The 26,024-nt window shown below is 29.3% G+C and overlaps 1 protein-coding gene across 1 annotated transcript; it reads left to right on the top strand.

Annotated features, from left to right (window-relative positions):
* The first annotated feature begins 1,511 nt into the window (after window positions 1-1,511).
* Window positions 1,512-26,024, top strand: LOC107446841 (tryptase-2). The gene is made up of 6 exons (XM_043041982.2): window positions 1,512-1,779; window positions 7,043-7,119; window positions 8,312-8,418; window positions 12,866-13,137; window positions 22,490-22,641; window positions 25,013-26,024. Exons 1-6 carry the CDS (start codon window positions 1,590-1,592, stop codon window positions 25,184-25,186), a joined length of 972 nt encoding a protein of 323 aa, XP_042897916.1. The 5' UTR covers window positions 1,512-1,589; the 3' UTR covers window positions 25,187-26,024.

Below are 26,024 nucleotides of genomic sequence, written 5' to 3'. Positions count from 1 at the left end.
CTACATTTTTCAGAACATTTTCAGATGCCAACGACTTCTTTATTTCTTGTTTCGACATAAGTTTGTAATTGGGAAAAAGGCAAAGAGAATTTTCAGTTATCACTATTCTGAGTTCTTCATGATCAATAATAAAATAATTTTTGTTCCTAACCTTTATTTTACAATCAACACGAAAAGAAGGTCAAGTCACCTGCGTTAATGGGTGAGTAAGTATGTTCACATTTGCGCAAGCAATTTTTTATTAAGTTTATAGGCGTAAAAGGGAGAAGGTTTAGTTTTATTTGTTTAGTTTAGATTTTTTTTCATTGACAACTGAAGAAATGAAACTTGAAAGTCAACACAAAAAGATTTAAAAAAAAAGAGCTTGTATGAGAAACTTTTATTTTTAAACCAGCTTACTTCATCTGCTAAACACTGTTGCAATAGCAAATACTGATTTTTACTCGTTTTCTTCCTATTCAAACAGTTGATCAGTTGACGCTCTATAACGACCCCTGAAATACGAACGAAAACGGACGGATATACCTCAGACAAAAATACCGCTAACATTTAGAATCCAGCTAAGAAATGCATGACCTATTTTAACAACGTAACACTTTATTTTAGGTAATTTAATTAATTTTAATTAGGCAACTAATAGAATAATTAACAATCATGGAATTCATTTTTTATGTTAATGCATCTAATGTTACGTAATGTTGTGTAAAATGCACGTACCTTTCCAAATAATGTATTGCAAGCAAGAATGACAATAAATATAATATACTGACGCAGCTTAGCGATACTTAATAAATAACTTATGGATAATTTTCAATAAAGATAAGTGTAATTGATAAATTTGTTTTAAAATTTGAAAAGTACTTTGAAAAGATGGCAAATATTCATCCTTATAGCCTTATGAATACATACGGAGCTTCATGGCTGATTTCTTATTGTGTAAGTTGCCCTTTCTTTGTATGGAATACTTAGGTTTAATCATTAATCTTTAAGTAGAATGCACAGGCAATGTTAGAAATATTATTCATTTCATTTTCAAAATTTTTAATTTTTGAACAGGAATAGCGACCCACACCCACCAGATCAAAACCTATAAGTTAAAAATCTCCGAACTAAATAATAATGTAACTGATAAACTGATTAGTTAAAGAATTTATCCGTCAAATAATAATAGGGTTGAGAAAATAAATTTACACCCCTGTTTGTACCACAAGTTCAATTAAAAAAAAAATCTTCAAAGTATAAAACAAAATAATAATAACAATTTATTATTTAAAATTTTTATTTCCTTAGAAGTCTTAGAGCAACTACTATGTAAATTTGACCGACCCAAATGTATTAGTGTGAAAACAAAGCCTAACCTTCAACAAATGGGAATCCACTTATAACCACTGAAAACGGTTAGAAGCAAGGTACTTGGATTTCCATTAACTTGGCGAGAATAAAAATTGCGGAATAATTGAGTAGGATAAATTGATGGTCTGTTGATAAAAGTGTCGCTTCCGTTGATGCCAAAAAATCACTCTCTCTCTCTGGAAGGGGGAGAGAGTAATTTTAAAAATCCGGTTTGTAAGGATGATGGCCTCTTGTGGATGACACAGCCGCGAGCCCATCATCATACATTCTTAGGGCCATGCCAAGAACACCTTGGTGACACCACCCTGTTACTCAGATCCATCTGTCTCTCTTTAGAGATGCCCAATCATTTCTTCCTTCCGATACCTTGCATTGTTCTTCTCGTATCGTTGGTATCTTTAGCGGAAGGTGGTGAAAATTTTGAGAGTAAGTTTCTTTATTCGTTTATTTATTTTCTAGACGAGTTTCTGCAAAAATAAATATTTTTTTTTAAAAGTGTGGATAAAATGAGCTTTATTATTTTGATACTAAGAATTTGAATATTTACTCAAATGGTATTTAATTAAAGTATGATTTTATTGAAAATTAACGCTCCTTTTATGTATTTTTTTTTTTAGTATTTTGGTGTTACATGACGAAAAAAGGAAGCTTCATAAAGTGAAATTAAGATATTGTTTTTAATTTTACTAATTATTTTAGAAAAAGTAAAAATAAATCATGATGCAATAGTATTTCAAAAATATGAGCTTAATTTTTTTTCTTAATTTCTCAATTAGATTGCTTTAAGTTCCTTTGAATTTCCAGAATTTCTGTAATAATTTAATTACTTATAAATAATTTATTTATTTTCTTGCTGATGAAAGATGTGAAATTTAATAAATAAATAAATGATAACTATAGTCATTGACTGCAGCACAACAAATTTTATGTTTTAAAGCATTTGTTCAAAATTTATTTTCAATCTGATTCACCAGTTTTCTAATATTCCGATTTATAGATTTCTCCAAAACATTATTCGTAAGTCACTGATTTGTCTATTGTATAATTGATTAATACAACATGTAAGTGATTCGCTGATTCAGAGTTTGTTAATTTTTAAAATTCCTTTTAAACTTCAATAAAATAATTTCGCTAAATTGGTACTGATTACATAATTTTAAGTTACTTTACTATTCGTTGTTTTTTCTACTAATTTTGATAATTAGAATTATTAAAGCACATTTTAGAATGGGAATGATCTTTAAAAGAAATCCGTAGTTATAAATTTTTTTTCAACACGAATTTGATTTTTTCAATACTAATTTGTTTTTTTTTCAATACTAGTTTGGTTTTTCTATACTAATTTGATTTTTTCAATACTAATTAAATTTTTTCAATGCTGAAAACAGATTTTCTACAACCACAATTGTAATCGTATTTAGCAAAAACTATTAACATCTATATGAGCTACTAAGATTTAAACTAGACTTACCTGGGAAAGTATTCTGTAATTTGTTTGAAACTATTCGTAATATTAATCTAATGAAAAATCCGTTTTTCACATATCCCGCTTGAAGGTTTTCGGATAAAATGTTTTAATCCGTCCTCGAGTTTGGAAATGCCTGTAAACCAAATTTCACTGCAGTAAAAGGAATTTTATTGGAACGTACTTACGACAGACAAACAAATTCTCATTTTTATTTTTACATATTAGTTATACCCGGCATTGTTCGGATTAAAAAACCTATATAAAAAAAACCCCTCCGATTTTCTAAATACTTTAGCCTCGATGAACGTAAATGAAGAAAAGAGCATTCATATCGCAATGAGGTAATTCAAGTTCAAATCCCAGCGGTGGCTGGTTGATATGAATTCTGCACCCAGCTCGCACCGACCTCAGTGCTGTCATAAAATAACCTCAGTGATAGATGGATTAGAGTCTCCTTGTCGTAGTGCTACTTGTGGGAGGATTTCGAGGTTTTCCTCTTAATGTAACGCAAATGCGGGTTAGTTCAATCAGAAAGTCTTTCACGAAGGCTGATTTGTCCTTATGCTTGATCCAAGAGTTCCCTTGTCTTCAGCATTGAGTTTAAAATTACAATGCTATGAAGTTGAGCGTTGATAGTTATGAACATAGAATTGGATCAGCTGTTCAATGCCAGTTATAAAATTAAATAATAATTAATTAAATTCGTAACAGTCAAGATACGCTTTAATTAGGATCATAATTATGTATTAAACCTAGATTTATTTTATAATCTCGATCTTACAATTATAATCTAATATTGTAATCTCGACGATAATTACTAATAACAATAATATTTTAATTACAATTTTTGATGATTTAAGTTTCAAGGAGCTTAACCCAGATTTTTCTTAAGCCCACCTACAAAATATTCCGCGGATTCGGTCCATAGTACTTAAGTTCCAAATGTTTATTATTTTTTGTTATGCTTGGCATGGACTTTACATTTTAGAATCCAACAGAACAAAATTTTAGGAAGTTTAACTCGCCCAATAGAAGGAAAAGATTAACTATATATAGTATTATTTACCATAAAAAATGTTGCTATCGCTTGCGGCCAACTTGTGATAGTCATGATTTTATCACATTCACGCAATTTTCCGGTTGATTTGGCACTGATTAATCAACGCTTCAATTTTGACTCTTTAAAATTCTCGTTAACTTCACATAATTTATGTTTTTTAGAAAAATATTTGAAATACATAGCTATAAACAGTAAAAGCACGGGGTGGTATTTCAAGTAGCTTTCAAAACATCAATTCCATACTCGTTATCCTGCATACAACTAAAACTCTCCTCGTGATTTTACTTCTGTTCACGTGACTTAAGGAACCTAGGAAGAAGCATGAAAAACTTGCTATAAACTTTTTCCGAAACTCGTAGTTTATTAAATAGAGCTTTAAGCTCTTAAAAGCTATAGATATCATATTTTAAATATAAGATTCAAAGCTTTAATATTAACCCCATGAGAAAATTTGATTTTCACACACTATGTTCAAACGGTACGTAATCGAGTGTCCTGATGTTCATAGTGTCCTTTTTCGTGCTTTAAACTATCAATGTGCCAAATTTCCCTTCTATTGGATTAAAGCCTTTGAAGATTATATGAAATGTACTGGCCATGGTAGCTATGTGGTTAGCGAAACAGACTCTGGTACTGAGGTACCGGGTTCGATCATCGACTCTGCTAAGACCTACAGAGTATATGCGATATACTTCCCTGTAAAATCTGTGGAATTAAAAGTTCCGTGGTCGGTCACTTGGCGCAGGGATCTGGAGAAAGTTTCGTTCCCCTTCAGATCTATGTTTAAATTGAGTAAGTGGCTTCATGGAAGAGTGATACTGCCCTCCATCTTTAGGGTTTTGAGCCAAGATGTAATTTCATCCTTGCGGTGCTCTCTTGTCAAACGAAAGGCGCACCTTCCCGAGTTAATTCGCAAAAGACCAGTAACTGACAAGTTCAGATGGTTCAAGTGTCATTAGAAACAACAGAAACAATGCGAAATGTACAGAGAAACATTCAATTTTGCATACGTGAAGACTATTCTACTTTTTTTTAGTTGTCTCGACTTTATTTATATGTAACACAAAGTAAGCATTTAGATCTATTTATCGCATACCATAGGATGAGTTTGAGTGGAAAAACTACAGAATAGTATGAATCAAGGCTATATTACAACCCTCAAGGCTATACTTAACTCTAGAAATTAGTTTTACCTTTAACCTTCTTTAAATTTGTTATCCCGAAGATGTTATATTTTTTGAATTAAATATTTTCTTCACGTTGTAGCAATTTTTTGTATTTAAAGCTTGCATAAGAATTTAAGGTTTACAAATCTAATTGTTATTTTAATTCGAGAAAGGACTGAGAAATTAGTTGTCTTCCAGAAACAGAGAAATCAGATTTATTATGATGCCTTCCAGCCAATCTTAGGTGTGGTCATAAAATAAATCGTGTCTGACAAAGGAGAACATAATAAATCAACTTAAGAAACCATTGAAAGGAATAGTTACATTTAGAAGTCTGATAAACAATCATATTCTAAACATGTTCATCTTTTGACAAATAGAAGCAATCATTTATTACACGTTGTTGATGTGTGGTAATTCAACCTCCAATTTATTGATTTCTTTTGAATCCAGTGTGAATGAAATCAATGAAACCGAGTTTATTGATTTCATCATACATTAGCGTTATTTAAACTGTTAAAGTAAGCAAATAATTAAATGAATGATTTTCTTGAAGAATTAATTACATTTATAAATTGATGTTAACAGTTAAGCTTTAATAATATATGTTATATGATCTTAATTAAATGTTTTAAAAGGGAACATAATAAATTGTCTTACGAATTTAATGAAAGGATAATTTATATTTTGATATTAGATAAACAGTCATACTATAAGCATGTTTATCTTTTGACAAATAGAAAAAATTATTATAAGCTGTCGATGATTAAACCATCTTTTGAATCATAATTTAGCACTGAATTTATCGTTTTCTTTTCATCTGACAATAATATCCCTAAAACTGTTAAATTAAGCAAATAATTAAATAAATCATTTTATATGAGTATTAATTACATTTATAAAATCATGGTTGCATTTAAGCTGTACTATAAAATGAATATTATAAGCATGTTTATCTTTTGACAATTAGAATAAATTATTATAAGCCGTCGATGATTAAACCATCTTTTGAATCATAATTTAGCACTGAATTTATCGTTTTCTTTTCATCTAACAATAATGTCCCTAAAACTGTTAAGTTAAACAAATAATTAAATAAATTATTTTCTCTAAGTATTAATCACATTTATAAAATCATGGTTACATTTAAGACGTAATAATAAATATAAACAGTCATAATAGAGTGTTTATCTTTTGACAAATAGAAGAAATTACAATAAGCTGCCGATGATTAAAGCATCTTTTTAATTCTAATTTAGAACCGAATTTATCGATTTTTTTTCTATCTAACATCGATACCTTTTAAACTGTTAAAATGACAAAATAATTGAATACATTATATTCAATAGGAATTAAATACCTTTATAAATTTAAATTTATATTGCAATCTAGATAACATATATCATCGAGATCATAACCTTAATAAAGTAAATAAAATATTGTAATAAATTATGTAAAATATCTTAATAAATTATTTCAAATTAAAATATAATAAATTGTCGAAAGAATTCGAAGAAAGGATAGCTGTTATACTATAAACATTTTTATCTTTTAACGTATAGAAACAACTATTACAAGCTGTCAAAGATAAAAGCATCTTTTGTTTGATAATTTAACTCCAAATTTATCAATTACATTTTATCAAACATTGGTATTATTTAAGCAATTTAAAAAAGCAAAACAAATCCATAAATAAATTATTTTCAACATGAATTAACTAAACTTCGAAATTTAAGTTAATACTTAAGTCTTAATAGTTAATTATGTAATTTTATAGTCTATTCGAAATTAAAAATGCTTTTTTTCAAAATATTTCATCGAAATATTTTGAAAAAAGAATATCGAAAAGTTTCGTAAAATTAAAAAGTAGATTAGAATAATGATTAAAATTATAAATGATTCCTAGATTCATTGATTTAATCTCTGGTTAATTTAGAGTGCATTTACGTTTTACTTGTTATCTACCTAATTTTACTCTCATTTTTTCTTTCTCAGAGTGTGGCATCGGTCCTGTTTTGACGAGCAGGATTGTTGGTGGTAATGAAACAGAACCACATAAATGGCCTTGGCAGGTGAAAAGCATCACGTATTTTTCTTTAATTTTTCTTTCTTCTTTTTATTACGAGCACAGAGACTTTAATTATGAAGACAACGTTTGCCCTAAGGCACCTATTTTTTCTTTACGTTTGAGCGAGATATCAAAAAAGGTCTTTCTCAATTGGAGATTACTTTTGGAATTGTAAAAGCCATATAATAATACTGTTCCAAGATTGCAGTTTATTTAAATTACTCGCTGGGCGAATGACCTTAAGCGAAAATATGCAAAAATGAATAGCGTTCAAGTTTTTGAAACGCTATATCTATTACTTATGCTGGCAGTTGCATATCTTATTCATCTACCTCATTTGTTTAAAACATATTTGTGTTAGTTTATATGTTTTTATGAGGTTAAAATAGGAAAATAATGAATAAATCGTTACTGAACGAAATCATGCCCGAAATTGAAACTTGTATACCGACGCAAGTAATAAATACGAAATAATATATTTTCTTTAGTTATTGTTATTATTTGAGGCCATTCAAGTGACTTTACTTTGTTAGATTAAGCAAATCCTGTTTTTAAAAGTTCATACCATCAAAATGAAGATTAACTGTATTCAGTAACGTTCAGTAGCATTTGTTGCTCGAGGCCAAGTCATGATAGCCAAAATTTACCACAATCACGCGATTTTCTCCGTTACTTATCCTTTTGTGGGATGGTAAAAATCACTTTTAACAGTAACTATGTTAAAACTTACCAGTTTCGATGCTGTTTTTAAAGGTATTAAACATACTTACAGTGAACGCATATTTGTAATTTTAGCACTTATTTAAATTGCACCAACTTCCAGAATAACACTATTGCCAATCAAATTAATTAAGCATCATTGGCGTCAATAATAATCTATACTGGCGCCTACATTGGCGTCAATAAGTCAATTTTTTCTATTCCTCTTAAACCATTTAGTGCAATTTCTGTGTTAATTTTGTTTGATAGATCGCAGTTCATTTTTTTATAAGTACAATTTATTTTGTATACAGATTCTTTTTTTTATTTCGGAAAAGTGACTATGAGAAAGTGACTATGAGTGACTATGAGAATATGATGATTTCTTAAAACTGTTCTACTTTTCACTTTATATAATAGTTACTCAATTAAATATCTGACCATTCGATCTTGTGGTAACTATTTTTCATTACATATTCTGCATTCTCTTTGTGTAGGCCTCGTTAATGCTAACGCATCCACAATTTGGAAGAGTCGGCCATTGGTGTGGTGCTGTAATAGTTCATAAACAGTGGGTTTTGACAGCTGCTCATTGTATACTTAAGTGAGTATTGTATACTTAAGTGAGTATTGTATACTTAAGTGAGTTTTGTATACTTGAATGAGTATTGTATATTCAAGTGAGTATTGTATACTTAGTGAGTATTGTATACTTAAGTGAGCATTGTACACTTAAGTGAGTTTAGAAATAAAGAATGCATTTTGACTTCGTTATATTAAAAAATACTATGACCTATACATCTTTTACGTATTTTACAGTACGTGTCTGATTTTAAAATTTTCAAAACCATGTAAAAAATAAATAAAAAAAAAAGATTTTAACATTTAATATAATGCGATCAACAAAATTTGCGTAGAAGAATAGAAAATACTGCCTATATCTACTTTTTACGTAAGATTTAGCGTAGTTTAACAGTCAGACTCTTTAAAATGCTCCGTGCTAATTGAAAAAAAAATCTTCAATATTTCTACTTAGTCTTATATTCTTAGGCTAATTACAATTATGTTATATGACTTTCTGTCTAATTAGGAAATAAGCCAAGAGTTGATCAATCAGGCTGAATTTGCTTTGCAATGAGCCTTGTGTTTCGAGTTCTGAAATATGGAGCATACTACCTTAGGGAGTCACTACAAAGTTATTTTATCCAGCAACACTAAAGATGTGATTCAAAAGCTTGAAATAATGTGATTATACAGGGAGTGGACAAAATAATGGAAATACTTCTACACTAATACATTTTTTCATATTTCTCAAGAAATATTCTAAGAATCATTTTATAACTTCAGATTATGTGATTTCTCATACATATCAATAAAGTTTAAACCTTTTAGAGGATAGACGGATCGATAATAAATTATAAACGGAAAATAGTTTTTCAGAACAACCTATGTCAAAAAATGTAGTAATAAATTTTTAATGTGTAATAATTATTTTGGTTATTATACGCAATAATTGCACAAAATTTCGTTAGCCTAGCTTGAATTTTTATGGAGATATAGACATTTTTTTTATAAAATTCAATTTTTTTTGTCTTTTGTTTTTTTGCTGTAACTTCAAAAATATTCGATGAAATTTAACAAAAATTTTAGAGCAATTTAAAATAATTCTGAAATGCTTTCTTAAACCTGCTCATAAACGGAAAAAAATGGTATATATATTTTTTTCATTATGTTGTAGTCAATCGTATTTGGCGACTAATCAAAAAAAGTCCGATTTGAATGTCTCAAACATTTAAAAAGTTTCAAACAATTTTTAAAGTAGTGTTTTACATATTAAAATAAAGTTCGAAATGATAAATGATTTTCTACAAATATTTTTTTGTATCGTAAGATAATGGAATATTTATAAAATTAAATAACAAATGGTAATACAATTCACTAAACGTTCGTACACGAAAAGGAAATTGCATTAAGTAAAAAAAAAAAAAACCGCCAAAGAAAAAAAAAGAAAAAAAGAAAGACTTTTATGAGGGATGAACTTTAACACTGGTGTCGATTTTAATAAATATTGTTTAAAATACAAAATGAAATTTGTGCAAAACCTTTATCATTTTTGAGCTTTCTTTTCTAAAGTACGAAGAAAGAAAGAGAAAATTGCTTAAGACTTTTTAAATTTTTAAGATATTCAAATCGGATTTCTTTCATTAGTTGCCAAATACGATTCACTGCAACATTATGAAAAAAACAATTAATTTTTTCCGTGTATGAGCAGTATAAACGAATTACCTTAATTACTCATATGTTGCGCTGTTTTAAACAAATTTTCCTCAAATTTTAAAGAAATAAAGAAGTTAAATTGCTCCAAAAATTTTGTTTAATTTTATTGAATATCTTTTAAGTTATAGCAAAAAAATATACGACAAAATATTGTTTTTTTTATTTATAAAAATGTCCATATCACCATAAATATTTAAGCTTGGTTTACGAAATATTGCGCTGTTGCTGCATATAATAACCAAAATTACAAATTTATCGCTACACCTTTTGGCTTAGGGTATTCAAAAACACTATTTTTCGTTTGCAATTTATTGCTGGTCCCTCAAACCTTTAAGAGCTTTAAACTTCATTGATGAGAATGATAAATCGCATAATCTAAACACTCCTAAATGTATAAAATGATTATCTAAGTATTTTTGAGAATTATAAAAAATTTATTACTATGTAAGTGTAATTTCAGGCTTAAAAATTCCTCCCCCCCCCAAAAAAAAAAATAAACAACCAGATGACTCTGATACTGTAAAAAAGCAACCCTGGTTCTGTAAAACAGAGATTTTCAAAAGCTTTTCAGTCACAAAGGATTTTTGAAAAAGTAATCGGAAAATTGAAATTAGAAATTCAACGCAGAGCGTTCAATTTCTACCTCACAGTTATACACTGCAATTAGTACAATACATAATTACTGTAATAATAATGTAATTAGTACATTGTAATTAGCACGACAAAATAGAATTAATGAGTCAAGGTCACGTTTTTTATTTTAGCTTGCAGGACATATACTTTAACAATTAAAAAAATGTTCATTTCGGTTTAAATTTCCATTGCAGTCAGCAAACAATTTCTTTGAGATAAAAATTCATAAAAGAGTAAATAAATTCAAGACAAATATTAACGATGTACAATTTGCTGTTTGATTCAATTTGTTACCGACACTATTGCATTTATCAAATTTTTTTTCTTCGTTTAGTTAAATACAGATTTAATGAGAAGGACGTACTGACAACTCTTCAATAAAAAAAACTTTAAAATATTCGTTTTATTTTCATTTTAAACATTCCTTACTATTTCATGAAGCACTGAGTAATGTTTTGGGAACCGTAAATACTTCGCGGAAAAGAGATAAAAAAAAACCCTGATCTAAAAGAATCTAATTAAAATCTCATCTTTATTCTGCCCTGCCTCAAATCACTAAATCACATCAATTTAAAAATATAAATTATTTGATTAAAACAGAGCAACCTTTTTTGAATTTTTACTGTAAATTTTCCATTATTTTTTCTTCGAAATTGATTCGAAATCAGCAGTTGTACTGGAAGCTATTGTTTGAAATTGAGTCAAACCATGTAAACACTTTTCACTCAAACAACTCCCAGATTATATTAGCATTAAATTAAATTAATTTGCTCTATTACCAATTTTGAGTTTAAAAAAAAAAATCGTTTTTCTATATTTTGTTCCGTTTACGCATTAAGATGGTTAATACATAGCCTAGCTTTTTATAAAAGTATCCTTGAGTAGTTTAAGGCTCCTTTATTATACAATGTGCCCCAACTAAATAAAGGCACTTAGACTATATTGCCATAACTTGACACTAAGAAAACAATGACAACCAAACATCCATATTGAGAAAATCTATAACTAAACATATATTTGCAAGGCGTAACTCACTTCCTGTTTCACTTGGACAGGAAAAAATAATAAGTAAAAAAAAGTACAATTAAAGTGCCCGAGTACAGCAAACATATCCGTCAAGTATGAACATATGAACGTATGAAACATATCCGTGAAATATAAGATGCTGCGTACCATTTACTAAACCCAGGAGGAGAGTGGCATCAATGTTATCCCACGTTTCAATGACGTCAACCTTCAATTCTGCTCCAAACTTTTCAGTATATACAGTGTTACTCAGGACTGTTCTCATTTTTTCTTCCGGAGATATGGCAGGTAAAAGACCAAGCCATGCGTGACATGCACCATATTATCCAAACACCAACACTGTGAAAATTTTGCAATGTAAATGGCGTTTTTTCCCAGCTGGACAAATCCGATTTGGGGCATCCAGTTTTCTCTGAAAGCGGCAATTCTAGAATTTTTAATTATCAGCAGCCTTCATAATATTGATAATACTGACATAATATTGATGCTATTGTTCTTTTGGGATTGGTAAATAGTACGCAACAACACATATTTTAAGTTAGATAAAAAATTCGGTTATTCCATATTTTTTTTCCAGTTCAGGGGAAGCAGCAAGTGAATTACTCCTTGTAGGTATGTGCTTAGATATGGATTTCATAATGTATTTGTTTGGTTCCTACGTTTTCTTTGCTTCATTTATGGAAAAAATCAAGGTGGCTTTATTTAGTAGGGGCCCATTGTATGTGGACGCCTTTTTTCATATGGTCCTCTATAATAACGGCTGGCTAGAAACTGGCATAGATATATTTGGGCTTCTGTGTTATTAGAAAGTGATAATTAGTGTTTTAAAAACGATATATTGTGAAGACCTATCACCATTGAAGGTTATGAGGAAACTTAAACGAACAAGTCATTCAAATGGCTAAAAATGAAAATTGCATAAAATTTACGTTAATTATTATCATGGTTCCACAAAAAAGCTATTACAGACTTTCCCATCCATTTCTCTTCAGCAAATAAAATTAAAAATTTTTAAAATGGAAATTCCATGTTTGGAATCAAATTTCCTCCCTTGATTTAATGGGAGAAAATAGCCACTAGGCTGACAGAAACCATTTTTCCTTCATTTATTATAGCCCACTGTTCTCCTTACCTCAGCCAGTGTTTTGGAAGGTCAGGGTTGGCGAACACAACCTGAAACTCACAGAAGGTCCAGAGAAAACGATTCAAGTGTCTGAAGTTCACTTTAACCCTTGGTACCATGGTTATGACAAAGACATAGCTCTGCTTAAGTTGGAAAAAGAGATGGAATTTAATGATTATGTTAGAGCAGCATGCTTGCCTGATGAAGAAGCTGGATATTTAGGGATGAAGTGCGTGGCAACAGGATGGGGAAAAGTCGATTTTGGTAATTATTAACTATTTAAACCAGCCTACAGCACATAGTCGTATTAAACACCCTTAACCCTTTTTTCTTAGAATTCTTGTTGAAAAATAAAATTCAATAAAGTATGCAAATTATGGATCAAAAATTAGCCCTTTATAGACCCAATTTCTAGTAATGTGTTAAAATATTTTTTTGGATATAAATTGATTAGAAAAAGAAATTCACTTAGCTTATTACCAAAAATTATTTGGATTTTTAGAAAATTTTTTTTGGTGGAAAACTGGGTGGGATTTTAAAATTTTACCTACTGCAAAGTATTGGGTGTATGCGTTAGCTTTTGTATTCTAAAATAATATATTTTTTTTAAACGATGTGTTATACCTGCAAATAATCTCGATGAGAAATATAAAAAAAAAACACATAACACAAAACAGAAAATAGCCCCTCAGAGTAGGCCTTTTTACTTGATCCTACACGAACCTTTACTGCTACACACATTTATGTAAACAAAGCAATTTATGAGCATTTTTATTGTACATTCTAAAGTTATAAGCAGATTTCCGAACAAATCATAGGAAAAAAATAGGTTCCTATTGAAATTTTTAATTTTTTTTTATTTTTGTGGGAAGCATAACTTTTGTGACCTTATACAGGTATTTATAAAGCCGCGACTTAAGCGAGACCGTTGAAATTTGATGAATGAACCTTGAGAAAGACGAACTAAAAACAGTAAAACCTCTTTGATTGTCAGAAAGAGACATCTGCTATATCTAGGGATTGATATCTGCTATGGGTCACAGTGAAATAAAAAAACTGATTATTAGAAAACCGCCATGTTTTTACAGGAAACAAAGCGAGTTTTGATGCTTCTATTTCCGCTTTCCTCGCAAGTGATTCGAATGCAGAGTTCAGCAGCAAAAACCGGACAAACAATAACTATAATAACATAACTTTATTAAAAATAATAAATTAACAAAATATAACAAAGAAATACTAAAGGTGGACTTTCACAAATAAATAAGTTTCGTTGGTTTTAAAGTGACGACCGTTTGCAGCAACGCAGAGACGCAAACGCTTATTGAAATTTTCTGCAATGGGCCACAAGTCTTTTACCTTCAATATATCTTAGGGCTCTGAAGCAATTGCTTTAGGAAGATCAAACTTTTGTGTGTCGTAGCACAGGCCTTACTCTGGAAATTGAACCATACACTGTAATCCATGGGATTGATATTTGGCGAGTTGTGTGGTCATTTTTAAGATGATATCATGTTCAGAAAATGTCTCTTGCATCACTTTCGTGTCTTTTACGTCTTCGGAGCTGGTTCAGAGTTTTGTTGAAACTCCACTTTGCATTATGAAAGTATTTTTGGAACACAAAAGTACAACAGCTTCTCTAGACCATACTACTGGTTCACTTTGTGATTTATTTTAACTCCCTCAACACCAACACCAAGGAAATTCAGCCGCAAACCATTACCAACTTTAGATTTTGGCGATGTTCAACAAGTGTTTGGCGCGTTTCCAGACCAGATACCATCATTTTCGTAGTTATGAGGTTTTTTTCTAGTCGTAGTTTAACAGCTGACTCAATTTTGTGCTTATGACCGCTAATGTTCATTTCCGTAGCCTTGTATTTTTTAATCCAATGCAGAAGACAAAATAACAAGTATTGGGAGAAATTTACCTTCGTGAAAAACATTTTGATTGAACTTACCCGCATTTGCGTTACATGGAGAGGAAAACTACGAAAACCTCTCATGGTTAGTCTGATGGCAAGGGGACTCTAACCCATGATCCATTAACCACTGAGGATATTTTATATCAGCACAGTGGCTGGTGCGAGCAGGGTGCGGAATTCGCATCGAGCAGCCATCGCTGGGATTCGTGCCCGGTTGACCTGATTGGAAGGCGAGAGCTCTATCCCCTGAGCTACTACGGCACTATGAGTTTTTTTTTACGGTAAAGAGCTTGTAAGTGAAAAAAAATCTCTCCCAAAGCTGACTTGTGGCCTATTGCTGAAAATTTTAGTAAGCATTTGCACCTCTCCATCTCTGCGAAAGGTGTTAGTCATTTAGACCTAAAATATTATTATATTGATATAGTAGGTGTACAATTATTTAGATATTAGAGAAATAGTTATTCTTCATTGAAATTTCTTTAGTTTATAAAACCAATTGTTGGTAAATTTTTGCATGTAAGTGAAAAACTATTTTCTCTGGATTTTATATTTTAGTACTTATATAATTCTGATATCTAATGGAATTTTTTTAATAACTATTAGACTGTTTTTTATAATTTTAAAATACCCAAATGTATTTTTGCTAGTAATTAGAGCGTCAGAAAAATGCATGGGACACTGTCCTTTCACCTGTATCAAAGGGTTAATACAATAAAATTGCCTTAAAACTGATAACTTGCTTTATTGCTGACAGATTTCCATTTTCATTATGCTGATTTAGTGAAGTTAATAGGTTCGTTTTTATTTATATTTCGTTTTAATATATTATATTCGTTTTTTTTTCCGCTGATGGCGAGTTCAACTAGACCCTTAGGATAACTCTGGAATGCGTTTATACAGTTATTTATGTAATAGATTGAATAAATTACTAGCTTTGACAAATTCAATTATATTCAAACGGCCATTTTCACTTGTTTTGTTCTTCGCTGACATTAGGGAAGTTAATATTTTTACTCCTAATTAACACCAGTGATATAAAAGCAGGGGAAAAAAACTTTTTTTATGTGCAACAATGTCTCCATCAATTATCTTTAACCTTGAGAAGAAGTTTTTGAACCCTAAGAAACGTCGTTAAATTGCGCCTTGGCATTGAAGGCTTCGCTCTGATTGAATTTTTTGAAAATCATGTTCTTGGTAATTCAAGATCGTTGGGCATTCTTTGGCGAAATTTCAAGGTTGGAAATATTTATGTTTTTTTTAATGTTAAACATATATGCGGCACCACACTTCTTATTAATAAAAGATTAGGGAAATTTCTCGTTATTAGTTTTTGAATTTTACTTTTTGTTATGTTAATGTCCAGCAATTTTCACCATCACAGTGAAATGAAGGACTTATATATTTTACTAGTTGTAAGGGAAGCCATAAAGCAAAATTTATTACTATTACAATTATTATTCCTACAATCAGGTGTAAATGTATGTCAGTTGAACCTGGAATTCCGTCCCAGCTTAAAACATAAAAAAAAAACTTCGATGAATAAAAATAGCAATTAAAAACAATGATCGAGTTACAATATATGATAGATATTTTCTCATTATTGTTGTTATAATCAGGTATAAAAGTATATCAGGCTAATTGGAATCTCATTCCAACTTAAAATTATGGTAGAAGAATAAAAGAAGTATTGCGATAAATAAAAATATTAATTTAACAAAAGTGTTTCCCAAGTACGATTTAATAATAATAATAATAATAATAACAGTAGTAATAATAATAATAATAATAATAATAATAGTAATAATAATAATAATAATAATAATAGTAATAGTAAAATAATAATAATAATAGTAGTAGTAAAAATAATAATAATAATAATAATAATAATAATAATAATAATAATAATAATAATAGTAGTAGTAGTAGTAAAAATAAGAATAATAATAATAATAATAATAATAATATTTTCTTTTAACAATGACAATAGTTCTTTCGAGTGCTTAAATTATAAGATTTTTTGAAACATCTAAAATAAAAATTTATTTTAATCTCTTATTGGAAAATAAATTCAGGTGAAATATTTTGTTGTTGCGAAGTTTAAAGACAATTGAAGCGAATAAATTTAAAATTATTGTAATTCTGTAAATTCTGTGAAAAGGAGATCACTTCTAGTCATATTTTTGGTTACAAGATAAGTGGAAAATTATCAGAAGAGGAGCCTAACTATTCCGGCACTTTAAAGATTCGGACATTTATTGAAATATACAATATTATTATTTGAAATTGACAAGAATAAATAGTTTTCTATTTATTTATCAAATGCCAGTCGTTTGACCACTAGGCCATTATACCATGGCATCGTTAATATTTCTGCACTTGACTAGAGAAAGAAGATAGGGCACTCGTCCAAATGCAAAAGAGTCATATCCTTGCTAGTCATACAAACAGATCCCGTAGAAGAGTCCACGACGACAATCAGGAGTCTAAATCGAAACTGCAACCGCTCGATAAAAAGTTGAATTTGGAACAATCTCCTGTGGTTTAGATTTGGCGAAGAGTACATTCCAAGGTTAGCCTGTAGAAAAATTCAAAGCCGTTTCACAGAAAGAAGCACTTGAAAATTTCCAGTTCAGTTGATTGTAATTCCAAATTATCAGAAGGTTTCTTGGGAACCAAAAATCACTTCTTGGCAAGATAGACAGCTTTCTTATTGCCCGCAATGCCACAGTTCAATGGAATCCACTGAACTACCATCTAAGGTGAATTTCGTCGAATGTTGTTCGATTGTGAAAAGAATTGGCTGTAACTATCCATCAAAGTTGTTTTGAAATTTCTAATCAGAAAAAGAAAACAAAACTGTTCACAAACGATTCCAGCTCCTGCGTCCAGAGAAAATTCAGAAGGTGAGCTATCTGAATTGATATGAGTTAGGGCTTAAATTTAAGGGTTTTAACAAAGTATTTGCATGAAATTGTTAGAATAGTTTTCAAAAAATAAAACTCTTAAAAATACGTATATTTGGATTTTTCCCCCTCGAGCGCTATTCAAATTTTCTATACACAGTATTCATAATTTTTTTTTTGAATTAAATGCAAGATTTTAAAATTAGCGAATAATTTTTTAAAATTATTTTAAAAACTATTTGGAAAAAATAATTAATTTAATCCTAATTTAATCTAATTAATAAAAAATCTTTCATCTTGTCATTTTAAAAAACAGAAATTTTTTTCAGAATTTATCAGGAACTCTTTCAACCCTCTATAAATAATATTTTTGAATTTTTCAGGGTTTATAATTTTTTATTTGAATATTTTATTGACATAATTTAACTTGGTTATTCATTCCTTGTCTACGTTTATGTTCGAAGTAATAAATTTAGAGTTTGTAAACCTTAGTGTTGTGTATACAGTGCCCGCCGTTTATTAAAATCACCTTCGTTTTATGCTCTTTTGATTTTATTAAGCGGCTGATTTTATTAAGAGGCGATTCAACATTTGAAAAAAGAAACAAATTTTACGATGTATTCTAAATGCACACACTTTAAAAGCTGAAATAATGACCACAGTAATGCTTTATTTTAACTAATTTAATTATTTTAATAAAGTAAAACCCTACATAAGATTAAATTTACGAAAGTTTTGCAAAAAACCGATCAATGGTTGCTTGAGTTGCAGTATTTAAAATTAACTTTTCAACATCATTTAAGAGTTTATAGAAGTTTTTATAGTTTTCGATATTCCTCCTCTTTGTTCTAAAGCTTGCCGCATTACATTAAGTGCTTTTCTGACTTCCATTGAAGATGGCACTGATGAGTTTATTTCATCTTCTGAATCTGATTCCTCCATTTCTTGATGGGAAATAACTTTGCAATTTTTGATGTCTCTAACAATTTTAGAATCAGATTTTTCTCCTGATGTTTGTAGGTTATCGTCAATAGCTACGTAACGTGAAAAATTCTAGTCCATTTCATTTTCTTCATTGCTGATCATTTCTTCGAAACAGTTATGAGCCCCATCTCCATTGAAGTTTCACGTTGACTACATTCAGGAAGCTTATCATAGTTTTGCGACACTTCGAATTTATCTTTAAGACTCAAAACCTTCCTTTTCGGCATGCTGAGAAAATTTAACACCAAACGAACTTAAAAAGGATATGTGCTCTAACTATAATTTACTCAAACGGCTTAAATAATATGGAACATGTGCAGAGACAGTTTTTGGAAATCTATTCATGTTCTCTGTTAAGATAGATAACAAAAGAAACTTCTCTCCCTTCTATGGTTCATTCAATAAAAAGTAAGATAAGAATTCAACCTCCTGTTGAGTGAGATAGGTTTCTCCAAACTTCATTCAAGTAAAGGAATTAACATTGATAAATTGATTTCTATGAACTCGCTGCTTACCACCCACATTTTTCCTTAACCCTTACACTCTGTATACAGCAGGAAAGTGCTAACCACACCTGTTTCACAGGTTTGTGAGTAACTGTTGCTTCTTCTAAAAAACTCTTTAAACTTCGAAAAAATAAAATTTTATAAATAAGAACAAAAAAAAAGCTGAAATAGTGCACCTTTGATTTATTATGTAGTCAAAATTTTGATTTTAAAAAGCGGCGGCATTGATTTTATTAAAGGATGTTTTTAACATGCATTAATATTGTAACTATTCGGTTCTTGCCGATTTGATTTAATAAAGCGGCTGATTTTATTATCCGGTGATTTTATTAGCGGCGGGCACTATATGAAATTACGCCAAGAACCAATCACATAACGCTAAACAAAAGATGCGATAACCCGAAGGTCAGTGAAAGTAAAGATGGCAAAGAATATCATGGTTACCAAAAAAGGAGTTTCATCAAATTTAGACAAAAATTATCGCCAAATCAAAAGGCTCTCGATTCGACTCCTTAATCATCTTTATTTTGAGTTTACATTGAGGAAAATTGTCTACAGTTATTAAAAAATAATTTTATTGAAATGATTGTAACTTAGTTATGTCCGGAGTGTCAATCAAATAATTGTCAAATACTTTTTCCAAAGTAAAAAAAAAACGTATTTAAATTAAAATAATGTTTTAAACTTTACTTTTAGTTGAAATATATAGGTAACTCTATATCCCAATCACATAAATTCTAATGTAGAACAAATATTGTTAACTATAATTGGTACTAAGTACACATGAGACTCGTAGAGTTGCAAAAGTAACAATATTTATGAGATTTTATTACAAATTAATATCCGTATAAATGATTAAGTATGTATGTGATAAGTTGACTTACATTTGCTTTCTTATCCACTTTTTCNCAAACCAGAAATTTGTCAACTATACTAACGAGTAAAAGAATATTTAAGAATTTGTTGTAGTGCTGCCATCTAGTAGTTAGTAAATATAACATATTTAAAATTGTCATGTTTAAATATTAAAAATATGATTTATGTTTATGTATATGTAACAAGCTTTTCCTTTTCCCTTAAACTAATAAATTCGAGTTTGATAAGTTTAATTAAAAATTTCATTTTAATTTATCAAAATAAAAAAAATATTTTTAATTCTTAGAAATTCAAAAGTTTTTGGATTTTGTTAAATGTTTTTTTTCCTTTTTAAAACTAGGTTTAAGAGAGTGTAAATTACCGGAAAAAATGGTTTGACAGTAAAATTTTTCACTATTATTCAGTATTTTTTTCTCTGAAATATTAAACTCCTTCCTAAATAATATTTTGAACAGTTATCATACTTACACTGACTGCATTGGTCACATAAAGTTGTTTATAAAGATTTGCACTTAATTATAGCATGAATATAATCACAAGACATAAAGCCATCTCTACTCATTTTTTTAAAAAATTGGTCAAAAAATATATGAAGTGTTCTTTTGTTTATTTAGAATAAAAATTGGGTAATTACAATACAATAACAAGAAGATCTGACCTTCATGTAGATTTCAAGGTGATCCATTTTTAGAAAAATAATTATTTAATGAAACGTTTAAAGAATACTAATCGATGTAATTTTCAAAGCAAAAAAACCTGATTTAAAAATATGAATTCCTGTTTCTTTTTTTTAGCTTAATTTTTTTTTAATTGTTCCCTATGTAACAAGGAAGTTTCTCACAATATTTCATTGTTACGCTAGTAGAATTATTAAAACTGCATTAATTAATAAAAACTCATCGAATATTACGCTTGCAAATTATAGGAAAACAGTTTAGCAGTAAATTAGAATCATGCATTGAACTAAAATGTAATCTTAAGAAAGGGGGAAAATTGGTTTAATAATAGTTGCACTAGAAAATACTTTAACTTATGCGTCCTTTTTTATAATATTTTCCATTTCTTTTTCGATTTTTCTTAGCTATTCGAAATTTGATGGAAATCATACAACATTATTTTTGATAAAAGAACTAAGTAGAATACCATGTAACTAACCACGTGATCAAAAAAATAAAAAATTAAAATAAAATAAGTTTAAATAAAATAATAATTAGAATTAATTAAAATAATAATTAAATAAATTAATTAAAATAATATTAATTAAAATAATATTAATTAAAATAAATAATAAATAATTAATTAAAATAATAATTAAAAAAATCAATCTTTGCTCTTGAACAATTTTAATTTAGTTTGTTATGGTTCACTGTAATCTAGAATTTAAATATCTACCTAACCAAAGGAAGAAAAGACAAAGTTAACCTTTACCTAGCAAACGTGTAAAACCCAAAATAAAAACAACAATTATTAATAATAGCCGGTAATATTTAATCAGTTTCTCCACGTGGGTTTAAGGTAATTACTATAAATAGTTACTATTAATATAAATAATTTCTATGAATAATTACAATAAATAATTTCAAGACAGTTATGAGGTAATAATTAGAGCGTGTGTTAAAGAAAATTTAGTAACTATTAAAAATAATCTATTTACTATATTCGTAGATTTAAAGCGTACACTATTATATTAATATTACAAAAAAATATTATTATATTAATATTACAGTGTATAAGATATATATTTTACACTGCATGGAAAGGAGTAATTTATTTTCTGTATAATGTTCTACTGAAAAAACTCGGCACCGTTGAACTCGACTTTGTTCGGCTTTAAAAAAAAAAAAAAGGCTTTACTGTTAGGGCAATTTGTATAGACAATAAATAATACTTGAAAATGAGTACCTGTAAACTTGTGTCATTAATAATACTATTTTATAATCATTTTTGGTGAAAAAAGGACAACGGTATAGTGAATACTTCTTTAATTTGGCACTTAGTAAGTAACTTCATTTTTGCTCTTGCTAATGACTTTACATTATTCGATTTACCAACAATCATTTTGGAGTAAAAATGGTTAAAAAAAATATGTGGATGCACATAGTTTTTACAATATTATTTCGTAACAGTCTTCTGCAGTAGTATTGGTCCTAATTATGAGGAAAAACAGAATAAATAAAATAGCGCAAAAGGATTTTGAATTATTTTCCTTGTATAGCAGATAAAATTTGCTAACTCATCAAGCAGCTAAGGTTAGTGTTTGCAACTTCATATTTCTATGTGATTTTTGATTCTTTTAGTAAGCCTGATTTGTGCTTTCATTTTGACCCTACTGTTTCAAAGTATTCTGTGTGTTTAATAATGTTTCGATAACTAAATCCTTTCAATTGTACTACATAATATTTCAAATGTCTGGTTTTTTTTTTCAGATAAGCGAGGCTCCAATGTTTTACGAGAGGTAGAAATACAAATTTTCGACAATAATGTATGCCATCAAGTCTATTATCCAAACTATCAAATTCCAATTAAAAGCTGGCACATGTGCGCAGGAATCTTAGAAGGGGGTAAAGGTACATGCCAAGTAAGTAGTCTGTTTCTTTTTCTTCTTAAACTTGAAGAGTTTCGTTTTGAAACTACTGAAAATCTTTGCATAGTAACAAAATGATTTATATTTATCCTACAGGAATTAAAATATTTTCTGCCTTTAACTCCATTCTGTTGATTTTCTGAATAATCAATGCAACTTTTAAAAAAAAAAAAAAAAAAAAAAAAAAAAAAAAAAAAAAAAAAACGAACAATTGAAAATTACCAATATCACAGCTTAAACTACACACTGCTAGAAATATAAAATGAAAAAAAATGGTAAAATAACAATTTATTTAATTGCTACTTTACCATATTAAAATAAATCAGTCAAATAACCATAAATAAGATTCCATTCAAACTGTTAACTATGAGAAAAGCCATTTAATAACCACTTTTACCTATTACGGTTGACAAACCAGAAATTTGTCACCCCAGTTAGACCCACCTAGTGAAGCCATTTAATTCCTTGCAGTTGGGTAGATATTATAATCGAGAAGGATAATTTGTCAATCTGATGACCGACAGAAGATGGGTTCAAGTTCGAGCGTTCACGTCACAATATTTTCGCCATTTCCTTTACAACATGAAGAGTTTCCAGTGTTCTGAACTTCCCAATTTGTGATTCTGGTCTATTACAATAAAATACTTTCATTTACGCATCGATCGCAACAGCATTAACTGCTGAACACAAAAAGTGTAGTATTTCCCATCCTTTTCAGCAGGTGAAGCAACCAGATTAACTAATTAAACCACATATTTTATGATTTTTCAACCATGTTAGCTGCAAATGGTGTAGAAAAACTGTATCGTTTTCCATTCATGTTTTTTTTTAACTATACTAGTTGTAAACGGTTTTGAAATCGTAAAGGAAAAAAATTTTCTTTACCGTAAACTTCAATTAATTCGACGGTAAATTGTCCATTGATTGTTATCCAATTAATGGTTAATTGGATAGACTGACTACTGCTAGTTATTTTACTTTAATTTTAGAATGAAAATTTTAATAGTGCAAAATATTATTGCAGTTAATCACTTAATGCTGGCAGAACTAGACTTAACAGAATATAAAAATCAAGACTTCTTACTTTCCGATAAAAATTGATAATTCGCTAACTTTTGGCAACTTTATTAAAACGTTTACGACCATCTGGGACCCTTTTTAAATTTAAAAGGCTTACACTAGAGAGTTCTTTGAAACTTTATTATTTTTACGTATAAAGTCTTCAATAAAAGGCAAATCAATTTAGTAAGTTTAGAATGGCAACATTAGTGGAACTAAATGATTCGCTAAGTCGGTTTTTTGTGGTTGATTTGTTGTTATGAAACACTGTATAAATATTGAGAATGCTTGGTTACAGGAAGAGTTATTTAAAATTTGCCTTTTGACATGACAATTGTTCATTTAATTCAAATTTAGAAGCTAATAGTGGGAAAACTGTTTTCTTGTTTAGGTTAATTAAACGACTGACTTTATTTTATTTTGAACAACCGACCCATTTATGGATTTACGACTACGTAACCCCATAAATGGGTCTATGTTCAACTCCATAACTTTATAATTTTGCACTCAAAGCAGAGCTAGCCTTCGTGGAGGACTTTTTGATAGTATTAACCAGCATGCACTACATCTGGAAAAAAGAAAATCACGAAAACCTCCCACGCTTAGCCGGGTGGTACGAGGATTTTTAACCAGTGATTCAATTACCACTGAGAATATTTTTACATCAGCACAGTGATCGATGCATGCCGGGAACAGAACTCATATCGACCATTCACCACTGGATTTCAAACCTTGGCCACGTAATTGGAAGGCTCAATTGAAAAATCCCGCTCAATAGAAAAACACTGTCGTCATTTTGCAATGTGCCAGGCTAATTGGAAAAGAATTTAGACTTTTCCGATTCAGCGGACATTCTTATAATTATTGTATTGAGCCAAAATGGTTACTCTTAATGGTTACCACTGGATTTCAAACCTTGGCCACGTAATTGGAAGGCTCAATTGAAAAATCCCGCTTAATTGAAAAACACCGTCGTCATTTTGCAATGGCTAATTAGAAAAGAATTTATACTTTTCCGATTCACCGGACATTCTTATGATTATTGTATTGAGCCAAAATGGTTACTCCTAATGGTTACCACTGGAATTCAAACCTTGGCCACGTAATTGGAAGGCTCAATTGAAAAATCCCGCTCAATTGAAAAACACCGTCGTCATTTTGCAATGGGCCAGGCTAATTGGAAAAGAATTTAGACTTTTCCGATTCACCGGACATTCTTATGATTATTGTATTGAGCCAAAATAGTTACTCTTAAGTTAAAAAAATTTTTTTTTTCATAATCACATAATATTCACATTTTTTACAGGGTGATTCGGGTGGCCCCTTACAATGTTTGGTAAACGGTCAATACTATGTTGCCGGAATAACGTCCTTTGGTTCTGGCTGCGCCAAAGAAGGATATCCCGATATTTACACACGAGTTAGTTATTTTGAAAAATGGATTGAAGAGATTATGACTAGACCGTCACCTGGAGCATAACTATTCTGCTTCATTTGATAGAGATGTGAAATTATTCAGTCCTCTTAAATTTTCAGGGAAACTGAAAGTTCTACATCTCAAGCATATTTTGTAACTGTTTCATTGTTGTACAATATTTTGTTGGAATTTTTATGTCTAAAACAGTTTTGTATAAACTTCTCAGATAAATTTGCTGCATATGCTTTATCGGAAACAGCTTACAAATATTGATATTTAAATTTGATTTTTTTAAATTGATTTTTGATAAACAAATTTCAAGCTGCCATTTTTTTTCATTTAAAAATAAACATCAGTAAATTTTTGTTTAAAGTCTCATAATCTTAAAATTTCTAAATGACTGCCCTGAATATATATTTTTAAAATCTTTTAAGAAAGGGAGTAAAATAATCTGCACGCAAAAAGTCGCAAATTAATATTTGACGAATCATTATCTACGTGGATCAAAAATATAAACTGGTTTTTCATAGTTAAATCTCTACTTTACTCTGTTTGACCTCGATAATGATTTGTTAGAGTTAGGCGGTGATTTTTTTTCTTCTTTTTTCTCACTTAAATATGAATTTAAGACTCATGATCCATGTTTTTAATCTTTTTTTTACAATTATAAAAAAAGTATATAGAAAGTACGACTAATATGAAACATCTAAAAAAAAGGCTAAAAAATTTCTTCTACTATTTTATGTTGTTCACTTGTTAATATTAGCAAAATTTATTTTTGTTACTTGAACAATTTTAATCGTTCATTAATACTTAATCAATGTAGCACAATGTTGTGATTTATTTATTTTGTTATTGTTTTTGTAAAAAAAATAAAATAAAGGGATTTTTGTTGTGTTAT

This window comes from Parasteatoda tepidariorum, chromosome 3, assembly GCF_043381705.1.
Source record: "Parasteatoda tepidariorum isolate YZ-2023 chromosome 3, CAS_Ptep_4.0, whole genome shotgun sequence".
NCBI lineage: Eukaryota > Metazoa > Arthropoda > Arachnida > Araneae > Theridiidae > Parasteatoda > Parasteatoda tepidariorum.
This window is presented reverse-complemented; position numbering and strand designations above follow the sequence as displayed.

Excerpts from the sequence above, each read along its gene's own strand:
- LOC107446841 (XM_043041982.2), top strand. The coding sequence starts at position 1,590 with ATGACACAGCCGCGAGCCCATCATCATACATTCTTAGGGCCATGCCAA. Across the intron at positions 7,120-8,311 it reads CACATAAATGGCCTTGGCAG|GCCTCGTTAATGCTAACGCA; the intron begins GTGAAAAGCATC and ends CTCTTTGTGTAG. Across the intron at positions 13,138-22,489 it reads ATGGGGAAAAGTCGATTTTG|ATAAGCGAGGCTCCAATGTT; the intron begins GTAATTATTAAC and ends TTTTTTTTTCAG.